This window comes from Leptopilina boulardi, unplaced genomic scaffold (genome assembly GCF_019393585.1).
Source record: "Leptopilina boulardi isolate dan_hultmark-lab unplaced genomic scaffold, ZJU_Lbou_2.1 LbouV2_64, whole genome shotgun sequence".
NCBI classification, from domain to species: Eukaryota; Metazoa; Arthropoda; class Insecta; order Hymenoptera; family Figitidae; genus Leptopilina; species Leptopilina boulardi.
This window is the reverse complement of record NW_026138010.1, coordinates 978,134-1,001,437: the sequence shown is the minus strand read 5'-3', so window position 1 is coordinate 1,001,437 and position 23,304 is coordinate 978,134. Positions and strand designations below refer to the sequence as shown.

The following is a 23,304-nucleotide window of genomic DNA, read 5'->3' as shown; positions in this document are numbered from 1 at the left end:
GATGCCCTAACATATCGTGTCGAGCCAACGAAGCCTTGGAGCATTTTCGTTCTGAATTGTGAGTAGGACACTGTGGTCTCGAGTATGTAGACACCCTAACCACATTATGGGGCTTTTGAAAGATATACGATGTCAGTAAGGTGGCGAATGTTACTCCTCTTATTTATCCATGAAACTGTTTACACCTGCAAATAAAAAGCTTCAAACTATATTTCACTTTTGTCCACTAACTTCATTTTTTCTTCCAATAATGAAACACCAATTAGTACACAGAAAATGTGAAAAGTTATTTAACAAAAAAAAAAAATGAATTTCAAAAAAACAAAAGAAAAACTCAAATTAGAGGAATTTTTTTGCCTAAACTTTGAAGAAATAGAGAAATAATTTGTGAGACGAAAGTCGAGAACAAAGAGTCCATTTGATAGTGAAGTTGGGTCTCGATCGTAATGTCATTCAGTCGGTAGATCATACGAGCAGTGTTGCCAACGGTTGCTCGGATCGAGATGCTTTATTAGTGCACCCTGAAGCAAGGGGGACCTGTGTCAATGGGAACAACGCTCGCTCTCCTATTTACTCGAGGGTTGGCATTCGACGGGAGTAGCATGCTGGTCTCTAAGGCGAGGAGGAGAGTGGTGGCCCTCGCGAACCCGAACATGAATTAAAGTTTTAATTTCTCTAAATCACTGTTCGCCCTCGAGCTCTTTCCACCAGACGGTCCGTTACTTATAGCATTTGCTCTCTTACTGCCTTCTTTCATCCCCCTTTTTTTCCATGAAAGTCCTGCAAAACCAGTCGAAATCGATATGCATTTGTCCTCTAACATTTTACATTGATCCACTCGACAACTTTAATTGAAAATAATACTTTTTTCTTTCTTTTTCTATTTAGTCTATTTAAACAAATTTTAATTACTAATTTTATGTACTTTTAATTAAAATATATTTTAATCTTTGACAGAAGCAAATAGTTTTTAATGATCAGGTATAATTTTACAGAAATTAAAGTGATTGTAGCTCAGAGTAGGTGTGTAATAATATAATTTCAGTTTGACTTCTACTTTGACATTAACTTTGACTTTAAATTTCACTTTCACTCTGCATTTTTCAGTGAAAAATTGAAAGTGAAAATGAATGTGATAATAAAAGTGAAATATTCAATGTCGAAGTAAAAGTCAAAATAAAATTACATATGTTTCTCGCGTGATCCTCACTCCTTGAGTTACAGATTCATTCTCACTTTAACTTACAGTACTTTTTTTACACTTTCACTCTTACTTAAACTAAAATTATTTCTTTCATTTTCACTTACAATAAAATTACTTTTTTACATTATTCTGACTTTCATTTATACTTTTACCATAATTAATATTTTTACACTTTCACTCTTACACAGAAAATTAAAAGGCATTAAAATAAGCTGCAACGCTTCTTATTTTAATCCAATTTTGCTTATTTTAATACCAAAATGGATTAAAATAAGCAAAATTGGATTAAAATAATAAGCGTTGCAGCTTATTTTAATGCCTTTTAATTTTTTGTGTACTACTTCTTACATTAACACTAAATTTTTTTTTTAAACTATCACTCCCACTTTCAGTTTTAATTAAAAAAAAATATTTACACTTTCACTCCCTCGTTTACTATAAAATTATTTTTTACACTTCACATAAAAACTGTCAATGAATAAGACGTGTCACATGGCTAGAAGGAAAAGTTACCTTAAGCATAAATAAAAGTTTATCATTGCAGAGTTTTTTTTAGTAATTTTTTATTTTTGCAAAATTTTTTTAAAAAAAACAATTTCAGTTGCTTATTTAGTGATTCCCTACAAAAATTGTATCCTTCTAACGTTATTTTCTAACTCACAATGAAATATCGATTAACTAAGTAAGTTGGAAACATCTGAAACAATAATTTTTAAGGGTTTGCCCCCCGCAAAGCTCAATATGAGAGTCGTAAACTAAAATCAGTTATTCCCATTAGAGAGGTGGCTGAATTTTCGGCGCGTTATTCTGAAAACCGTAACCCGATGTCTGTGTGAGGGTTGTTCGTTTAAAATCATGACTTCGCGGTAGGGTTGGGTATATACGAAGACTATGGCGTTAGTATTAACGTTAGGTGCCACCAGTGCCCTACACCGGCTACAAGAACTTCGTTTCTACCTTCTCCCCTAACCCCACCTCATTCCCCCCGCCCCCGGGTGACATATTGTTTCCATTCTACTCGCGGGCTAAAGTGCAATAAAAAACCGGCATAAATATCACCATCCCCGGTTTTAGGCGTAAGAACCGAGATGCTGGATATACATATATAACCAACAGAAACACACAGTAGCGCGAGTATTTCGATTGTTCAAATGTGAATATTCGTGTGCGTAAAAGGCACACTAATTTGTCTGAGTGGCTTTTTAGAACTCAACCACTAAACAAAACTTTTATATAAAATTATACCATATATAAGACTTTTTTTCAAAGATATAGAAATCTTTCGATATTTTTAGTCCCGTTTAGAAATTTTTACCATGAAATTATTTAAATTGTTTCGAACTTGACCATTTTTATCACACAGTAAATTGTAAAGTATTATTTTAATACCAAAATGGATTAAAATAAGATGCAACGATTTAATCCATCGAAGATTAAAATTCCAAAATTTAAAAAAACAAACTTAGAAACATTTATTTTTACGAAATTGAAAAAAACATAATTCAAATAATATTAAAATAGATTATTTTGATCTTTTATGGTATAAATTTAAACTGCAATGCTTTTTAATACCTCACACAGTTTACTGTGGCTAGTTTATTGATCTATTGTATTTATAAATACTACCTTTAGCGTTCGAACCGGAATCTCATGATTACTTCATATGTTTTCAAAAATACAATAACGTTAACTTTACAATTTTTGTTTCATTTATTTTATAGATTGAAATAGTTGAAAAATTTCTATACGGGATACAAAAAATAATAAAATTTTATCTTGTACTTACAGCGTAACGGGTTCCTCAGGACTTGGTGGCGAGGTAGTAATTGCGACAGGAGTAGGTCGTCGCGAACTTCCGGGTGATCTTCCTCGGTCATCCGTCTAGAAAATGTAAAAAATGTAATATCTTTTTAATTAATTAACAATGTTTTAAAATTAGAGAATAAAAACTGCGTTTTAATATAGAATTCATTTTCTTTTTCTTCGTTTCCTTTTATTAATATAATACAGGAAAAAAATGTTAATAAAAGTATAATATACAGTTTCTATTTCGCAAATTAAAAAAGAACTTTTATTAAAAATAATTTTGAAATTCAAATTTTGTTATTAAAATTTTTAATATAAAATTACATAAAATGGAAAGTACTTATGAAATCGTTATTATAAAAATTCTTTCTTTTCCTTTGAAATCTATGAAGTATTAAATTTTTAAAAAATCTCTTTTTATACCATATTTTTTTAGTTCATAAAATACGATAAATGATTGTGAATTATTTTAAAAACAAAGTCCTTTACAAACGGGAGATGTATAAAAATAAAAAACAATTTTCCACCTGTTTTTTAAGTCAAATATGTATGTAACTTTTTTTGGAATATCGGAACCTCGAAATCAGAGCAACAGGTAGGATTCTACCTGTCCTCGAATCTTGGCAGTCTAAGATCCAACGATAAAGGCCCTCACAACCTTATGGTAAGTCATCGAAATTCACCCCTCGTACCGTGTTCTTGAAACGAGCATTCAAAATTATTTCCACGTCACAAAAGCTGGGCCAATAAATGTCCACAAAGAAACCAACGGATTAAACACTTATTTTCGAATTGATTTACGAGAAACGAGTTCTGAATTATTTCACAAAGTTTTAATTGCTACGAATGTTAAATAGAGAGTACCCTTTTATTACAATGTTCGGCCCTGTTATGACTCTCGCGAGCAAAATTATATGGAAATCCTCCTTCAAATAGCAAGAAATTTCTACAAAAATTTACTCTTTTTCTTGTAATTGCACCAAATGCCAAAAATTTTGTTTTTAAAGGGATTTTCATTTTTTTCGATACAGTTAGAGTAATAAAATAAATATTTTAATGAAATAATAATAGTAATATTGATGAGAGCAATAATATTTTCATTACATAATTCTTTATACAATTTTTATGATAATTTTATATAATTTTTACGAAGCTGAAGTACGCAACGTTTATAATAAACGATTTTTAAAGAAATCATTTTTCAAAATGAAAAATTCTATAATTTTTCGTCTAAAAAATATTTCTTTTAGTTTTCATTAATCAACAAATTATAAAAAAAAATATTTTTTAGGCAAAAAATTGTAGAATTTTTTATTTTAAAAAATTATTTCTTTAAAAATCGTTTATCATAAACGTTGCGTACTTCAGCTTCGTTAATTTTTATTATTTAAAAATTTTTCTTACACTTTTGCACCATTTTAAGTCACCATATACTTCTTGACATCCTCTTTTGTAATAATTTTAAGTTCTTTAACTCTTTTTTATTTTGCTTCTGTCTTTGGATTTTACATCTTTCTATACAAATCTTTTATTCTTTTCATTTCTTTTATATAATATTTCTCTCCATGAAATTTCCATTTTTTGGTTTTTAATTTCTGTTCTTTCTTACAATATTTTTTCTAAGAATTTGAAGATTTACTCCTGAAACATCGTAAAGCAATAATAATTTTTGCTCAGCTTTCGGTTGTACCAGTAAAAAGTGTAAGAATTTGAGTATATGTTTTTTGTCTGTAAATGATAATACATCGAATTTATATACATTTATTTTACAACTTAAAAATTAGAAAAATTAAAAAAAATTAGATTTAAAAACAATATTATTTAACTTATTAGAATTATATTTTTATGTACCTCCTTTTACCTAACCTAAAAACTATTCACTTCCCACTCACACTTTACAACCAAAAAATAAGATGTCTGGCATTAATTAACTTCTTACCTTCTATAAAATTTCAACTTAAATGCGTCGAATTCATAAGAACTAATATTTCAGACAAAGAAAGCTGCATTGTTTAATTTTCAATAAAAAATGTAAATGTTTACGTTATATCTGTCACCAAAACAGAGCAAACCCTCCGGCCATATTGTTTAGTGATGTCACAACCACCATTTACAAGAAAATAATCAGTGAAACATCCGAATTGTGAAACATTGCAGCGAATGGTAGCTTTTTTCGATACATGGCGGGGAACTAGAATGAAGAAAAGCAGGGTGAAGAAGGTGTCAAAAATATAAAGATATGGTATATTTCGGAGGTTCTACTGGAATTTCAGTGGAAATTTCTGCGTCTTTTCTAAACTAACTTTTTAGTTTAAGGGTATGTGGGAACCTCCCACGTGACCTAGTATGGGAAAATGTGTTTTGGTAGTATACATTTCACTCTAAAATGAGAAGAGATTTTTGTCTAAAATTTTGAGGGATGATAAATTAGGGTACAAGGAATCTCGCTGTTCTCCGAAAAATACATAATTTTGAGTTAAATTATTAAAAAATGATGTTTAAAAAGTTTAATTTTTAAACGAAAATGAAAAGAAACATGGCGTCGCATACACAGTCGTTGCTTGAGTGTGTCAGTGCTCCAGTAAACAGCGCTAATTCGAGCGAGTGTCCGCTGAATGAACTATGATAAAACACATTATGTTACTATTTATTGCTTTATTTTTATTATTTTCGCGTTAAGTTATAGTAAATGAGAAGAATAGCGAGATTTCTTGTACCAAACCAAACCATTTTTCCAACATTTTAAACCGAAATCATTTTTTATTTCAGAGAAAGTTTCAAACCACAAAAAAATATCCTTTGCCCACATAATCTTAAACCAAACATATAATTTTCATTCAAAGAAATTATGGAGCATTTACACCGAGATTTACACCTTTGGTAAAAAATTTTTTTATTTTGCATTTTCCGAAATACACAAACCTGATTGGTTTTTTACAATCTGATTGATAAAATGGACAACCAATTAGATTTTTGCGTTTTGGAAAATCAAAGTAAAAATTTTTTTTTACCAAAGGTGTAAATGCTCCATTAGGCTCTGTCAGTTCATCGATATATTTCGAGTTCAAGATATGACGTCAGAGGCCTGGAGGGACAACAAAGCAGACGACACGTTATAATCTTATGAAGAAATGTCACTTTTATTAAATTTATTCAGATCTTAATCACTTGAAATGCTTGTTGGCTTGAAGTAACAGTAAAATGTGCTTTATTAATCAAATGTGTTATGCATGTGAGCCATTTGCTTGTATATGTATATTCCAACATTTGTCAATAAATTTGTTTTGGTGAGGTTATGAGTGTTTGTTTACAGTTTACAAAGTAAATTTTATATTTTAAAAGCATAATAAAACGATATTTTGTATACAAAATATCGTTTTATTATATATAATATGTATAAATATTATATTTAAAATATGTGAAGGACATATTTTAAATGAAAATCAACGTAAATTGTATAAAATAAAAAGTAACCCAGATAACAAACGTGTCTGGCACGTTACAGGCACAACGAGCGGCGGACCGTGTCCCTGCTGTAACGCACCTTTTGTGCCACCTACTTTATGACAAGACCGACTGTGCCAGCATCGTGCTCGCAATATTCCTGACATATTATCCGGATCTTTTGTCCAGGATATATCTGCCAATAGGCTTGTTTAAATTTCTGTTTTTGAATCTTCATTATAAATAAAAAAAGTATTACTTTCACTAATAAAATTAAATAATTTATAAATAAATTAATTTTAGAAATGTTAAGAAAAGAAAATTCTTAAAATATAAGAAAGTTAAGGAGATTATTCATAAAATGAAGGAGTTTAGAAAATGTAAGAACAAAGCTCTAAAGAACGAAAAAAGCTTAAAATATTTAAAAATGCCTAAAACAAAAACTAAACAGCTTTAAATTTTAAAAAAATTATGAAATGTTAAAAATTGTATAAAATAAAATGTTGTAAGAAAATAGAAGAATTTATAAACGAATATAAAAAGAATCTGAAAATTAAAAAAAAATTGAAATGATTTACATAAATATTTTTTAAAAATTAAAGAAAATGTTATAACAGAACGAAAAACTACTGAAATATAGGAACAATTGGGAAATTTGTAAAAATACAGGAAAAAATGCAAAAAAAACTGACTAGAATCTATTAAAAAAGAATAATATAAGGAAAAAGTTATTCAGTTTAGAGAAGGGACAACATTTCTAAGAAATGAAAAAATTATGAAAAACTATAAAATTTATTAAATGAGCAAAGAATGATAAAAAATTATAAAGGAACTTAACAACAAAATGAGAAAATAACGTATAAACACACACAGCACATGATATTTTCTAAATATTTCTGAAATATTTCATTGAAATTTTGAAATATTCCAATGTAAAGTCCTTGAAATATTGCTGAAATTAGGGAAATGTCCGCCTGTAAGTAATATTGCCGTGTAATTTTGCTGAAATATTTCATTAAAATATTATAGAAAAATTCCAACTTAAATGATGCTAAGGATCCTAAGGTGTTGAACATGTTAGAAAATAACGATTGATTTCATATTTTAAAAAAGTTTCTAACTTTGAAATATTTTTTGAATATTGCAGAGTCTTCATTTGTAATATTGCAGGAGTCATAATGTGTAATATTTCAGCAAAATTTCACGGCAATATTTCTTATAGGCGGCCATTTTCCTGTTTTCATCAACATTTCATGAACCTTGCATTGAAATATTTCAAATCTTTCAATGAAATATTCATGAAATGTTTATGAAATATAATGTGATGTGTGGGAAAAAAAGAAAATCCTTAAAAAAATTAAACGATTAACTGAAAAGTTTTTTAAAAATTGTACTAAATATTAAACAAATAAAAATTAATGAAACGAATTGAATTAATTGAATAATAAATTGAAAATTGGATGGAATAAATTTTAAAAAAACTATGAAAACTTTTAATAAAGCTAATAAGTTTGACTTCGAAATATTTATTTTGTCTTACTTTAACAAAGAAATAAATTAATGAATTAATAAAATAAAGATAGATTTAATTATTAATGTTACATTGAGAATTTATATCGATGGCTCGTAAATGAAAACACGTTATTCGCGAGAGCAAACAAAAAACACCCTTATTTACGAAAAAAAATAGAAAACTCATCTGAAAATTTTGTAACCTAATTTTCTTAACTTTTGCTATGTTTTTATTTTAAGCCAATATCAAATGTCTAAATAAAATAATTTAAGGATACAACGTTAGTTTGACACAATATAAACGTTTAAATTAATTTAAATTTTAATGTATCATTCATACTTTAAAAATAACCATTAATTAAAATTGTAACATAGCCTTCAAACAACTGTCATTTTGAATAAGATGTTTTCTATTTGTTTTTCTTAATAAAGTGTTTTCTATCTGCACTCGCGAAAAACGTGTTTTCATTTAGGGGCCATCGATATAATTTACAAGAATAATTTTAGAATTTCTTTTGTAACTTGTTTGCTACTTAAGTTTGATGAATTCGTAAATATAATAGATTTTACAATCTATATAATAATATTCAAAATGTTTGATCTATTTATAATAAAAATAATTAATTCTAAGAAGAATATTATTTTGAATAAATGAAATTTTGAAAAACAATAATTTTAAATAAAAGTATTTTATAGTTCATTTTTAGGACAGAATTCTTGTAAATAAAAGCAAGTGCGTTGATAGATCAGTTGGTTAGGCATTAGGTTTAGTTTGCGTTAGGTCGCGGTTTCGATTCCCCTTGCGTGCGTGAGATAATTTAACTTTAAGATAAGTATTGTAAATAATCATACTGAATTAAATATATGCATTTCCGTGATTAAATTCCGAAAACAGCTCATTTTTTACTAATGAAATATTTTTGAACACTATTTTTTTAGCTATTTAATCAATGAGATGGTTGATTATCTGATAAAAAAAGTTACCAGAGCACATTTTCAAAATGTTAATCAGCACGTGTAATTTTTTTACTGAAATTGTTTAAATAATCATTAAACGTATCTACATAGACGCAGTTTCAATTTTTATTTTAGTAAAAAACATTTTCTGTACTTTAATGGATCGGACCGCGGGCGGGCGATATCGCCAGCAATGGCGCGTACATTGCGCTGCTTATGTGCCGGCACGTTGGTCCGATCAATCGGACTGAGGTCCGGCACACGGCCTGCAATTATGCAGGCATTTTGTTATCTGGGAAGTAAACAAATGTTTCTAAATTCACTAACATGTATTTAATCGAAAATCCTGCAAATACTCTGATGCAACTGCATCAAATGTATAACACCTTTAATTAGTAGACTACATTAGACTATTTTTTCAAGCCAATAAGCATTTTAAGTGACTAAGATTTGAGTAAATTAAATAAAAGTGACGTCTTTATTTCTTCATAAGATTACAATGTGTCATCTGCTTTGTTGTCCCTCCAGACTTAGGAAGTCTCACCTCGAAATGTTCTGACGTCACACATGACAGAGCCTAAAAGTTGAAATATAAATTTATATTTTAAAAGAAACTGGTAGATTGGTTTGATTGGTTGAATTTGTATATAAAAGTAAATCAGTTTGTTGCCAAGTTAAATATGAAGATTATGTTGAAAATTTTAAATTTAATACTAAAATAAATAATAAAATAATGATTAAAAATGATGATTAATAAAATATGGAACGAGATAACAATCGATTGTAATGAGTATAACTAAATTGTAAGGAAGCAATTTTATAGAATGAGATGAAAGTTTTAATGGGTAGTTATAATTTTATATTTACACTGCAAATAACATTGAAATGGGACGTAAAGTAAGAAAGCTATGTGTGCACATTTTTTGCGGTCATTTACGGCAATAATCTCGGATATACTTTTGCGTTTGTGCGAGGTGCGAGATGGACGGACATGGCCGAGGGCTATCGGTTCGGGCAAATTCCAACATCAATCTCGGGACGCGAGAGAACCCCTAACGAGTCATATAAATTTTATTGCCATTTCATAAATCCGGCTGACAAGCATGGATAACCGGCATGACTCCACTCGGAGATTATCAACGTAAACCTGTAAAGCAGTCGGTTGAAACCATTGAAATACTATTCAAATGTTAGCCAATTTCGTGGATGCTATTCAAAGGACGATCTTCACAGCCATCGTTTTATTGCATTTCTCTTAAGGGCCCACACAGAGTCACAAAATCATTCCACTCATTACTTTACTATGCGGGGACAAATATTCCTTATCATTCAAAATATTAGTTATTTCAATTGTTCTCTTTGAGAAATTGGACTGAATTTATTATGAATTCATTTTATTGAATCGAAACTTGAAAATTATTTTCTAACTTATTGAAAATAATAAGCGTACACATTATTTTGTATGAAATCTATTAGGGCAATTTGGTAGCGAATGGATGTGAGAATGAGAAGGAAAAAACGTGATTTACATTCCTTCGTCTCGACGACATAAAAATTCCGCAGCGATAACTTCCTTTGTTCCTCCCTCTGCGGTCGCAGGGCGACCAACCCCTACAGCAAAATCCCTGCGGGGTACCAACGCTGCCGAGACTCGACTAGTTTTCGGCTTATATTACATTTTTCCTTGATTAAATGTATGATCTACCTGAAAATTCCTACACAGAGGGTTAATTTCCGTTTGTAGAGATGAGCAATTTTATTTTCGGGAATTTATTTTTTAGCTAGAGTTGTCACAAAGGGTGAACGAGAGAAATGATAAGTGAATGTTATTCTAGAAATGTTCGAGTTAAATTATTTTAAAGAAATAATAAAAAAAACACAGAAAATTAAAAGGCATTAAAATAAGCTGCAACGCTTATTATTTTAATCCATTTTGGTATTAAAATAAGCAAAATTGGATTAAAATAATAAGCGTTGCAGCTTATTTTAATGCCTTTTAATTTTCTGTGAAGTCAAACTCCAATGAAATTGTATCCTTAGTTTTTTACAGCACGTTTGTAGCTTAACGTAGTTTTGAGGAAAGAAAAAAAAACAAGATAAACTTGAGTATAGCAGCAAATTTTGTGAATAAATCAACAAAGTATCGCAAGTAACTTTGAAAACTACTAGAAAGCTCGACGACAGGATGGCAGATGTGTCTATGTAGGATCGAAATGTAATTAAGAGGGCAAATAATCCGTGCCGAACAAACTCGAGGTTGGATCAAAGAACGCGAACGAAGTCCTGATGGAAGCATTGCACTGCTAACGGAAGTATAGAAGTAGTATCCACTACGTAGAGAGACGCGATGTGTCGACGTCTCGCATCAACGTGAAACGTGCTTGTGGGCAAAGAGAGGAACTGTAGCTAGGCAGGAGACCCTCGATAAATATTTCTGTCAAGTGACCGGGAGTGAGGGGTTGGAATTCAAAGAGATGCCGAAAGGTGGAATGGAGAGCATCCTCTTTCCCTTATTTCTGAGAAAAGGGGGAAAAAGAGTGAGAGAGGGCAGTATATTTGCGTTACGTTATGTAGTTGCGCGTTTAATCAGCCGTGTACCCGGAAAGTGGAGAGAGGGGGGAGGGGTGCTTTAAGGAGAAAAGAGGATGAGAGTCGGCGAAGAAGCGGAATGGGGTGGAGGACCTCGACGAGCAGATGAGGACCGAGTGCCTTTGCAAACCCAAAAGAGAAGACTTGCTTTATTGCTCCGTAGTACCGAGAATGCTTGGACATTGGATACAAACCGATTCACTACTCTCGACTACTGTATCCACCAAAATTAACTGCTCCAGCGGATAAATTAATCTGTGAGGGATCAGGTATCTAAATACTGACCAACGTTTTCTTTTTAAACTCTTTTTCAACTACTAATTATTCTCCAAGAGTTTTTTTCAATGTTACGTGCTCGTGACTAATTAATATAAATAAATTTATATTTCTATGTAATTAAAATAAATTAATAAAAAGGCCTAAATACGGTTTTGTAGAGATAAATATATTTTTTTTAAATTCCCAACTATAGTTTCAAACATTACTCCGTCTGACAAAATTCAACTTTTTTTTGACCCACAAAAAAGTCCAACATTTTCGGAAACTAGGACCCAAAAAAATATATAAATGGCGGATATAAAATAAAAAATTAATATTTTTTTAAAAATTTGATCGCCATATTGGATCCGCCATTTTGAATTTTGAAAATCTGATATCAGCTTAATAATCAGCGACTCCGAAAACCCCCATATGCTAAGTTTTATAAAATATTAATAATTTTTAAAAGATATCTTGTCACTTTTCATTTAGGGGTTGTTTTCACCCCTAAAACCCGCAAACGACTTGATCTAGCAAAACGGCCAGACACGGGTATTTTTTTTGGGTCCTAGTTTCCGAAAACGTTGGATTTTTTGTGGGTCAAAAATCGTGTCGGATGGTGTTATAGTTCCTCTTTAGGGAATAAATACATTAATGATTTTTACAATCATCCAATTAATGTAGAGAACATATAAAAGATTACAAAAAAGATTTATATTTGAAGGTTTTGAAAGAAAAAATAAACAATCAGATCGATATATTTTTTAAGGTTATGTTTAAATTTTAGAAAATAATTATTAAAAAAAAATTATTATTATTATTATTCAGATTATATTAAATTACCAAGAGTTATCCCCTCTCTAGCGTCTGACTCGAATGATAGCATATCCCTACCGTAGGCCTATGGCTATGGCTGATCGTACACATACTCGTACTACTGAAAAGTACCACCGTTCGTTTCTACGCACTTCGAGGAGCAGGCTCTACACTTTACACAAACTTTCCACTTTTTACAATATATATCTTCTGGTCTTTGGAGCATAAATAAGATAAAAAAAATTATCTAAAGATATTTTTGAAGCCATATAAGTTAATCAAATAAAAGATCTTTTAATTAAAATAAATTATTTTCCAGATTCCACCCGCATGTCCCGCATCTGCTACTCTCTAAATCTGAATTAGCGACTATTCGCTTATTCCTAGCGCAGAGTATGCAGCTGAGAATAAGTGAATAATCACTCAATGAAAATTCGCTGATTACTAGCGAATATTCGCTGTTTGCTAGCGAATTGTCGCTATTTTAATCAGCCCAGAGTATGCAGCTACGAATAAAGCGAATAGTCGCTAATTCAAATTTAGAGAGTAATTTATTAAAGTTCGAATACAATTATAACTAATATTCATTTAATTTTTGTAAATTTTCTCGAATAAGTAGAAGGTCTTTCTCACTCTTTCTTTTTTATTTTCGAATTGATAAACTTTCCCCTTAGTAAATCTGATGTACGTATATAGGTAACGAATTTTCACCCCTGGATGGGACGTTTGCATAATGTCCTGAAGCGCGATTCATACATGCATCTAACACATCCCAAATGTACACCTCTCGGTGGTACTTTGTGTGCAAATTACGCTCGAGATATTGCAGTTTCTCTGTTTCTGTTTTCAAGGCAAAACGAAACTTTACTATAGTCACTAGGACCCAGTGCATAAGAGCTTCATTAAGCTAAAATCAATTTTATATGAAAATTCTTTCAAATATGTATCAGATTTTACGTATAAAAATATCATGTCCCTTTTTAGATAAGCTTTTTGTATTAGTTGTTCCAAAAATCATTTTCTCATGCAAATATTGAAGGGAAAAATTTTAGAAACGATATGTACTAATAAAAAATTTGATGATTACTTAAAAAAATTTAATTTGAAAAAAATATTTTCGTAAATTTATTTTGCAAAAAATTAATATTTTTGAAATAGTTAATACTTTGTAGTGTACTTTATTTTGTCTCGTGTATGTTATTTCGTTTCTTGAATAAGAAAGTAGGAAGAAGTGAGCTTGAATGGTTTAAAAGGGTCGCCAGAGGGGGAGAGCTAAAGATTATACCACAATGCGTGGAACAACCCTCGAATTAAGTCTGGCGAGCCGTCTCTCTCGTGTACAGAGGACGACGGTAGTTTTAACGTAGAATCCAAGAGCGACGCAGAATGGATTCTTATTATTGCTCTTAAGGGATTACGCCCTGTAGTGTGCGGTGAAACGCGTTCCTAACTGTAATAACAGGATTCTACTTCGCCTCTTGTGCCTAACTTCATTCTGCATTCTCTTTTGTTATGTGCGCTTTAAAATAAAATGTACACATGCACCTCCAATTGCAACGTTGCATTCTCTGAAATAAAACTCTAAAATAACAATTTTTACTGTTTACGAAATATAAAGTAGTTTGAATATCTCAAGAAAAAATTACTTTCGATTAGAAAAAGTCTCAAAGTACTTAATTTTAAAATTTACATAAAACTCTATGATTAGTTTTTTCTTCTAACAATGATGAAAATTTAAAAAATAATTCTCTATTCTTGCTTTCAATAGTTTTAATGATTCTATGAATAACACAAAACACAACAAATGATTTTAAATAAATTTCAAGACTATAAGCTCCTTTGCAGAGAGAAAGAGGAGATGAAACATTCCAGTTTCGTACTTCCCTCTCTCGTGCTTGTTTCCAGTCTCGCTATTTTGGCGGAAAACAAGACATTTATAAACAGCCACCGCGAGATTAGATTTGTTAAGATAATGGAGCGCCCGGTTTAGCGCCTCTTCTCTACCACAACGACATTATCGCGATGCTTCCATCCAGTACCTGTTTAGTCTAGAATATGACTTTAATAGATAGCTCATTCACAACTATTTTAGTCAATTTAATATATCGTCAGCTTTTTATATGCAGTTGTCTTACTTTTCTCTTTCCCCCTCTTCAATATATTTACTCCATCAATTTTCCTTTGTAGATGATAATACTGGCAACAGAAGGCACGAAACAAATAAAAAATAATATATACAGGCATAACTGAATTGAACTTGAAGAAGCGTAACCCCGAACCTAAAGCGGATTACTTTCCTGGTGTTGTCGCTCGTCATAAAGTAACTTTATTTCGAGTATTATCGACAAAAAACACAATAAAATTTAACGATCTTTCAGGCTGTGGTTCACTACGAACGGTAATAAATGTATATCGACAATGAACAACGGTAAATCAAAAGATGAAAGATTTATCTGCAAAATATCGAGATTTTTAATTTTATTTATTTTTTGTTTATCTTAAATTTTTAGACTTCGCTTTTTGAATGTATTCAACTTTTTTAAATCACCTGTATTTAAATATATATTATAAGTATTTAACAATTTTTTAAATAATCTACAGTGAATTTAAAATCTGTCACAAACTTTTAAATACATTCATCTTTCTTAAAGTAAACTTCGTCAAACATTTTAAAAGTCATTTTAAGAAATGTGTTTCAGAACTTTAATTAAGCTTACAATTAGAAAACAGCTTTCCTAAATTTTATAAAAGAAAGACAAAACAATAATTATTGATTCAAATTTTGAGGGAAGTTTATATATACCGAATATTAAATTTAGCCTGTAGTTTAATAAACTTTTAACAATTTCTAAATAAAAATTGTTTATAGAAATTGAAAAATAACAAATAATTAATTCCTTCTTGGTCAGTAAATAATTATATTAAATAGCTGTATTTTTTCGCGACTGGCTTCTCGAAGATTCCTTTACGAAATATTGTCAATAACAGAATGAGCATGAATTTGCAGAAAATGTTTTTCTACCTTTTTAAGTAAAAGATCTTCAAAGCGTAAAATTTCGTGACTGCCAACTCAGAGGTAGAGATGCCAATTAAGAGATTCGATGGCGGAGGGCATCGAAGTAGAACTAAGGGTTGGCGGGTGCCGATGATGTATGTGGTGGAAAATACCAGGGGCAATCTGTCACGGTATCGACGCCTCCAAGCTGTACCTCCCACCTTCACCTCTTCCCTCGACTTTTACGTTTACACATCCCCCTTCACACGATTTTTCCCATATTTTCTCAATCATCAAGGGAAAACTTATTTTTGACCTACATTTCTCTCATAATATTATATGGTTATTATGCATAGATGATCGTTTACTTTGCAAATAGAGAATTACATGTCACTAAAAATAAGGCCGTTAATAATTAATTAATTAATTTACAAATATTTATCCATGATTATAGAGTAGATGTAATTTTAGCTTCTAATTCATACTGGATTAATTACCCTTCCTGTAATTTAATTACACCCGAGTTATTACCATGTTGACATGTTCATTAGTGGGACACACGTTAAACTTTAAATTCAGAACTGATCATTAAGTAATGTGCATAAGGGAAAATGATCGCAACTGATCATTCGAATTAATATATATATATAAATATAACATTTGCACCATCGATCGCTCAAAGTCTGAAACTTGAATATAATCAAGGCTTTATTTTCACAAACAAACGATCAATAAAGAAACACATGTTTATAACTCTTTTTCGGAGAATCATCGTATGCTTCTTTTTTATTTCCATTAGAAAAATTTTAAAGTTTTTTCCATAAAAAGTCTGCGGTTACAGGAAATCGATTTCGTTCTCATACGTAATTATCCGTGTCAATAAATAAACCATAAAAACCACAAGAGGGAGTGAAAGAGTTATGAAACTAATTTAGAATAGTAAATGAAAAATTATACAAAGTTGCGCTTTAACTGTTATTATGTATCGATTACAGTTATTTTAAAGCTGCAAATACGAAATTTCAATTTACAATTCAATCTGGATTAAGAAAAAAGATTTTTAAAAAATTGTTGTTCAGCTTATAAGGATCGACATGACTAATGGCGAAAAGATAGGACAGGAAGGATATAGAAAGCAGTTTCCCAGTGGGTAATAAAAAACCCGTCACGTAAAAGCGGCGAGCGGTATCAGGAGGAAGAAGAGGTTCAAAAACAGAAGGAAAAGAATACTGATTCATTATTCAATCTGGGTCGAATGATTAGCATGCAACGACGTTAGCGTCCTGCAGGTCTGGGTGTCCTCGGATCTGCCTAAATAATGTAAAACCCAGCACACCGCAGAGCCTTCTTCAACTATACGCAAGAACCAACATTTTCTTGTCCTGAAAATCCGAACGTCTTTGCTCACTGATTAGTCCTTCAACTCTGTTCAATCCCTAATTCGTGTTCAACATTCCAAATTGCTTCAAAAATTAAATCCCTTTTGTTTTCTTAAATTCTTTACAAAATTCATGTTTCACGCCTACCTAATTTCGTATTGCAAAAAGTTACAGTAATCCTTATGATTACAAAATAAATTTGTAAAATAAGAGTGTATTTGACTTCATTTTTATACATGCTTCTAAACTCTAAAAACTTTTTTCAGATTCTTGGGAGGAAACCAAAACTTGGAAATGAAAACAAATGAAGCCTTGATTCGTGCGAAATGGCAATATCACTAAGGATGCTGAAAAGAACGAACACAGAAAAACCTAGTCTCATTTTTGTTTCAACTCAAAATGAGTGAATGCTAAACGACATAGAAAGTGGCGCCACCAACCTGACTCATTGTAAAACCAGGTTTTCTCTGTGAACTTAATTTCTTTTGGGACATTCAGAAAATTTGAAAAACGAATATTCACGCCTCGGAATTTTCACACTTGACGCAAGTGATAAACGAAAAGACTGATTTACTCACTTGATAAAAAGTAAAGATTTAGTGATCATCGCGAAAGTTGGAGAGATTTTGCATTTGATTCTTTTCTTCCTGAGAGAAGGAAGGCCGGAGGATAAAACATTTTTGATATAATTAAGTGGGAATTTCTGCGGTACGATGGGGCCCTCTCCGCCGACTTGATCTACCTCCTTCCGTGTCCCTTTATCCTCCTTTCTTCTTGGCGCGGTGGTCTCAGCTTGAGCTTTGGATGTAAGAAGGGTTGTATTCAGCTTGCCTCCGGGGCATGTTAATGCACTCCGAGATCTTAGCACTTACACTCCAACACGCCCAGTCGACGTCAACGACGACTACCACCCCCCTTCTCCCTTTTTCCACAATCTCCTTCACCCCCTTCCTCAACCAGTTCACCAAGCCCAAGCCATTTTCTCTTTCTCTTAAACTACCCCGACCAGGACTCCAGCGCCTCCAGAGGGCTTTCACGGACGACGCCTTAAATCCGGATCTCTTTGCCACCCTCGCTTTCTACTCCTTCCCTCTTTTTACTTTTAAGGCTATACGATTCTCTCGCGGAATGCAGCAGAGGACTTTTCAGAGCATTTATAATTCCTCGATCAACTTTCCCGAAAATTCAGAACTATTCTCTTAACTTGAATCATTATTGAACAGAATCCCATCATTAATGGGAGTAGCCCTGTATCAATTCTTCGCCCAGAAACTTCTAACGTTGGATTTAGCTCTTCATTTTCAAATGTTTGTTAAAAATAAATTTCAATCTCATTTTGAAGAATTAATGCTCTTGAAGAAAAGAGATTTTAATTAACGAATCCATTGTGCGTTTGTTCGAGGAACAAGTGTGGAGAATTGGAGGAAGAATTATCGTTGAGAATGAGTACGGATAGTGAATTTGGAGAATATCGGGGAAATGGAGAAAAAGAGTGAGCAAAAAAAAAAAAAAAATTCGACGAGCTCTCGTAGGGAAAAAGAGGGCCACTTGTTCAAGAGGCAAGCACCTATTGGACAGTTACCATTTCCGATAGGCCACGGCCGCACATGACCATCGAGAACATAGAGGGCACAAAGCCCTTGATGGATGGGTAGCCACGGTGTTGTGGCGCTCCCCGGACGCGATGCGAGTGACCACCTGTTGAAGCCTCTCTACGCACCTGTGTACACGCGTTCAACCTTCCTTTATCGTTTTCAATTTCTCTCTTTTTTTCATTCTCTATCCGTTCTCCATCACGTTACCCTTTATCACTAACCGTTATTTGACATTTAACGACTCTTGAAGATAATCAAATTCTACAAAAGCAACCCTTTCAATAAATTTTACTATGAATTCTACTCCGTAAAATTGACACTATCAAAGTGTCATTTATCATTTTTTTTCGCGAAAGGTTAAGTTTTTAAGTTGAAGGCCGATTTCTGTGATTTATTCCAACATTGATTATATTCTATTGAAGAATATTTTAAGCAATTTCACGTTTTTTTTGTCTAAAGGTTTGTCTAGTTTCATCGAAGAAATAAAATATACTTTTTTTAATTTCCATTCACACTTATGCTTTTTCTAATTTCCAATCCTATTTCTATACATTTTTTAATTTTCACTTCCACTTTCATTTTCATTTTTTCTAATTTACACTTCCACTTTTTCGGAGTTCCATTCCCATTTTCATTTTCACTTCAATCTTTCCAATTTCTATTCTCACTTCCATTTCCACCTCAACTTTTTCAATTTCCAATCACACTTCCATTTTCTCTAATTTCCACCTTTTCTTCCGCTTTTAAAATTTTTTTTTCAGGTTGATTATCTTAAATAGGGCGCATGAATGTCTCATAAAAATCATGAACTAAAACTTTCATTTAAAAGAATTTTATTGGATCAGAATTGACCTTGTAATTATATAATTATCTTTTAGACGAATTTTTATTGTTTGAAAATTGATTTAATAAAATTTCTTTTTAAACGCATTTTTACTAAACACTATTTTTAGGTACCAAAGTTTTGTTTGACATAAGTTTTATTTTACATAATTATATTCTCTTTCCTCAAAGGAGGAGGGCCCATAAGCCCTATATTTGGGCCATTTAGAATATTGATTTAAATGATTGATATGTATTTGTTTACAAAGAAGAAGTATATTTTTGATGATTTAAGGTGAAACGGGGGAATTTTAGTCGTATTAACTCTTTGAAACGAAGGGTTTTTAGCGGGCGAGTTTTGTAAAAAAAATTGTTGGATTCACTTGAAACTTGTTACTCGGAGGTTTTTTAGGGTCGCTGATTACGAATCTGAAGTCGGATTTTCAAAATTCCCGTTCCACCTTAAATCATCAAAAATATATTTCTTCTTTGTAAAAAAATACGTTTCAATCATTTAAATCAATATACAAAATGGCCCAAATATAGGGCTTATGGGCTCCCCTCCTTTATTTAAAAAAATTCTAATTTAACCGAATATTAATTTGGCAGAAGTCTCATTCATAAAGAGTAATTTTATAAAGTCGAAATCATGTCAAACTTAAATTCCGTACCTGAAATTGGTTTTTATTAAAAATGCGTTTAAAAAGAAATTTTCTCAAATGTTATTTCGAAAAATGAAAATTCGTTTATAAAATAATTATATCTAATAAAATTCTTTAAATATTCAACCTGAATGAAAATTAGAAAAAGCGGACGAAAAAGTGGAAATTAGAAAAAGTAGAGGTGGAAATGGAAGTGGGAGTAGAAATGACTTAAAAAAAATGTTCAATTGTCCGAGTTTGACCGAATAAATTAATTTAAATTTAAAATGAAATGAAAGTAAAAAATTTCTTGTTGTTTGTTATGCCATACAAAAAAAAAGTTTAGAATTAACATTTCCCCTAGTTTTCTAACCGAAAATTAACTTAAAAACAAATGCCAGTTATACCTAGACTTTTTTGTTTTGTACGGCAGTATTGACGTTTAATGAGCAACCTTGTAACAAATGTCATAGCACTGGCATACTTACAATATTAATTAAGTCTTCATTATACAATATTAATATTCTCTATAAATATCTTTGTATCTAAAAATTAAAAAAAAAGTTTTAATCAAACAATAAGAGGGTATGAAAAAAGTGTAGAAATTGATAAAAATGATGAAAGTGCAGGAGTGTTTTTTTACACGGAACAAACTGCCGTCAATCGACAGTTCCGAGGGCCTTTTTCCCTCACGTGACTCACAGTAACGCCGCGCCGGACCGAGAACGACAGAAAACGCTTTATTTTCCCCTATAACTTCCAACTCTCCCTATAACATATTTCGATCGCGTTTCATTTGTTTCGCCTTGCTTTGCTCTGAAACATACCTCGCGGCAACTGGCTCTTTGCTTCTGGACTCAAGAGGATTCGTCAGAGAGTGAACACTTGTATTTTATCTACACGTCCGTTCTGGTGTTCGCGATACCTTTTGCTTGACGTGGCACATTTATTCACATCGCACATGCACTTTCATTTGCAACCACCCCCTTTTGTTTCCTTTACAATGTCCAACTCCAACCTGATGCTGCTTTTCAATTTCAATGTCCAGATAATATCATTTTTCGCAGAAGTAGAACTTTCAATACTCTTTCATTTTATCGATGTTAATTATTAATTTATAGAAGAAATTTCACTTTCTCAACCTTATTAAAATTCTTTCAGCTATCGAGATGTAATACTTTCTGTAAATAACAATAATTTTTATAAGGATAAATTGAATGGAAAAGAAAATACTAACGTATGTTTAAAAATTGAATTATGAAAGAAAGATTCGAATTTATGAAAATACGGAATGGTATGAAAATTGAAGAGAGAATTCAAGTTGAAGATGTTTAAAATGGAGGAGAGTAAAAAAGGTGGAAGGTTGGATTCCGTAGGTCGATGCTTATTAGTAATCCGAGATCGTCTCGTCCATTACGCATTCCGATTCCGCGATAACCCCTCGACCCTTGTAGAGTCAGAGCTCCAACTTCCCAAGATGTCTACTGTCATCGCGTTCAACCACCTTGTCGTCGCCTAAGATTGAGCTTTGCCCTAAGGACTATTCGCCCCATTCTAGAATCTTCGAGTGCCGCTTTAAGCTTCTCAATGGACGAGTATCGTGTTTCCTCTTTTAAAGATTAGATTTCAATCCTAATCTTGTGCAAACCACTTGTAATCTCAAATTAAATTTTTTTTCGATTTACAATCATTCACTTTATTTTTACCGAGGATTATTTGATTAATCAATTAACCAGGAATTTAATCGAGAAAGTAAATCTTTTCTTTGGAAATAAATCCTGTTGTATAATAATTTTGATTAACGAAGGTGAGTGATTGACAGAAGTTTTATAAAGTAGGAAAAACACTAATAATAATATATATTTCTGTTTCAGATTATTCTAGTATCAAAAAGGTAAACTAAGTTAATTAAAAATTTGAAGATTTAAAAAAGTAGACAAATACTGATTTATTTCGATTAAGGAATAAATCACGGATCATATCATCAATATAAAAAATTTTTAAATGAAGACAATTTAATAAGATTTAATGAATCGCAACTAAAAATATATTAACTTCAGCAAAGGACTCCAGTTAATAATAGTCCCAACCATAGTATGTATTCAATGAATGAAAATTTTTTTCATTTTCCGCTGCGAGCTTCAATCTCTCACAAAAAAGTTGCTCAACTTCCAAAAGCGTCTGATTAACGTTAAATTGAGTTCATTAAAAAATTCTCTCATTTTTCGAGAGATGGACAAAAATGGTGAAATGCAATAAATGACCGACGATTTCTGTAGAGGTTTTCAGTCATTAAGGTAAATGTATAGTGTGTGGCTTTGAAATAGAGTTTGATCGAGAAAAGTGAAGTAAAGTGCCGCTTCGAAGCGGTCAAGACTGTCAAGTGATATTGATGAAAGAAAGAAGGGACAAGTGGATGGACGGATGACTGAGTCGAGTTTTCAACTTACATAGACGAACTCGACTAAAAGCGACGGGTCGCTAATGATAGCAAGCGTAGCCCCTCGGCGATTCTCTGAGCAAAGTAGCAAGCACTCGAACAGCCTGCATCTGATGGCAACTTTAATCCGTTAATTGGTGTACAACTTTCGTCTCCAGTCCAAACCCCCCTTTCACCTCTCAACATTGCCAACTTCTCACTCCTCTTCTTTTTCCTGCTTTTTCTACCATCGCGATGCAGATAAAATTTTATTAAATTACTGTAATGTCCGCCCGCGGTTTTGCAGCTCGATTTTCACTTTGCTAATATTCACGGAAATTCCTCGACGATCAAACTTTTAAGACTCAAGTGCTTCGAGGCAGGCAGATTGACCCAAAAACATTAACGGGTTGATTAGTTTTATTTTCCTCTTATTTTTGATCAAACTTTTATTCTGTTCGATGTAAGAAATAATAATTACAGAGAGGAAGAGAAAAGGAATCTGTTTTTAGAAAATATATACCTTGTCAAACGATGGGAGAATTAATGGAGAAGTCAAGAGAAAAGGGAGAGTCGCGCATTCAAATCGATTACAAGGAAGACGATGTAAAAATTATGCAAATGTCGTTTACAAGTGAATGAGACTTGGGTGGAGAGCAAGGTTACAATTAGGCGGGAGCCAATTCAATATCGAGGGCTATTCTGGGGAATATTCAACGTTTTGGTATTAAATGTCGACTAGCCCATTTCCATCTGACTGGAGACATTATACTGTACCTACATTCTTCAATAATGATTACTCTTCTCACACCAATACCATCAGTTAGCAAATTAATTAATCACAACATTAAAATACCTTCTCATGTC

The 23,304-nt window shown here is 31.8% G+C and overlaps 1 protein-coding gene across 3 annotated transcripts in view; it reads right to left on the bottom strand.

The window, feature by feature from the left end:
• Positions 1 to 23,304, bottom strand: part of LOC127290435 (trithorax group protein osa) — a 310,977-nt gene that overhangs the window by 44,785 nt on the left and 242,888 nt on the right. For all 3 annotated transcript variants that reach the window (XM_051318983.1, XM_051318984.1, XM_051318985.1), the window contains exon 6: positions 2,991 to 3,085. In XM_051318983.1, coding sequence (XP_051174940.1) covers positions 2,991 to 3,085 — 95 coding nt within the window. The remainder of the gene's footprint in view (positions 1 to 2,990; positions 3,086 to 23,304) is intronic.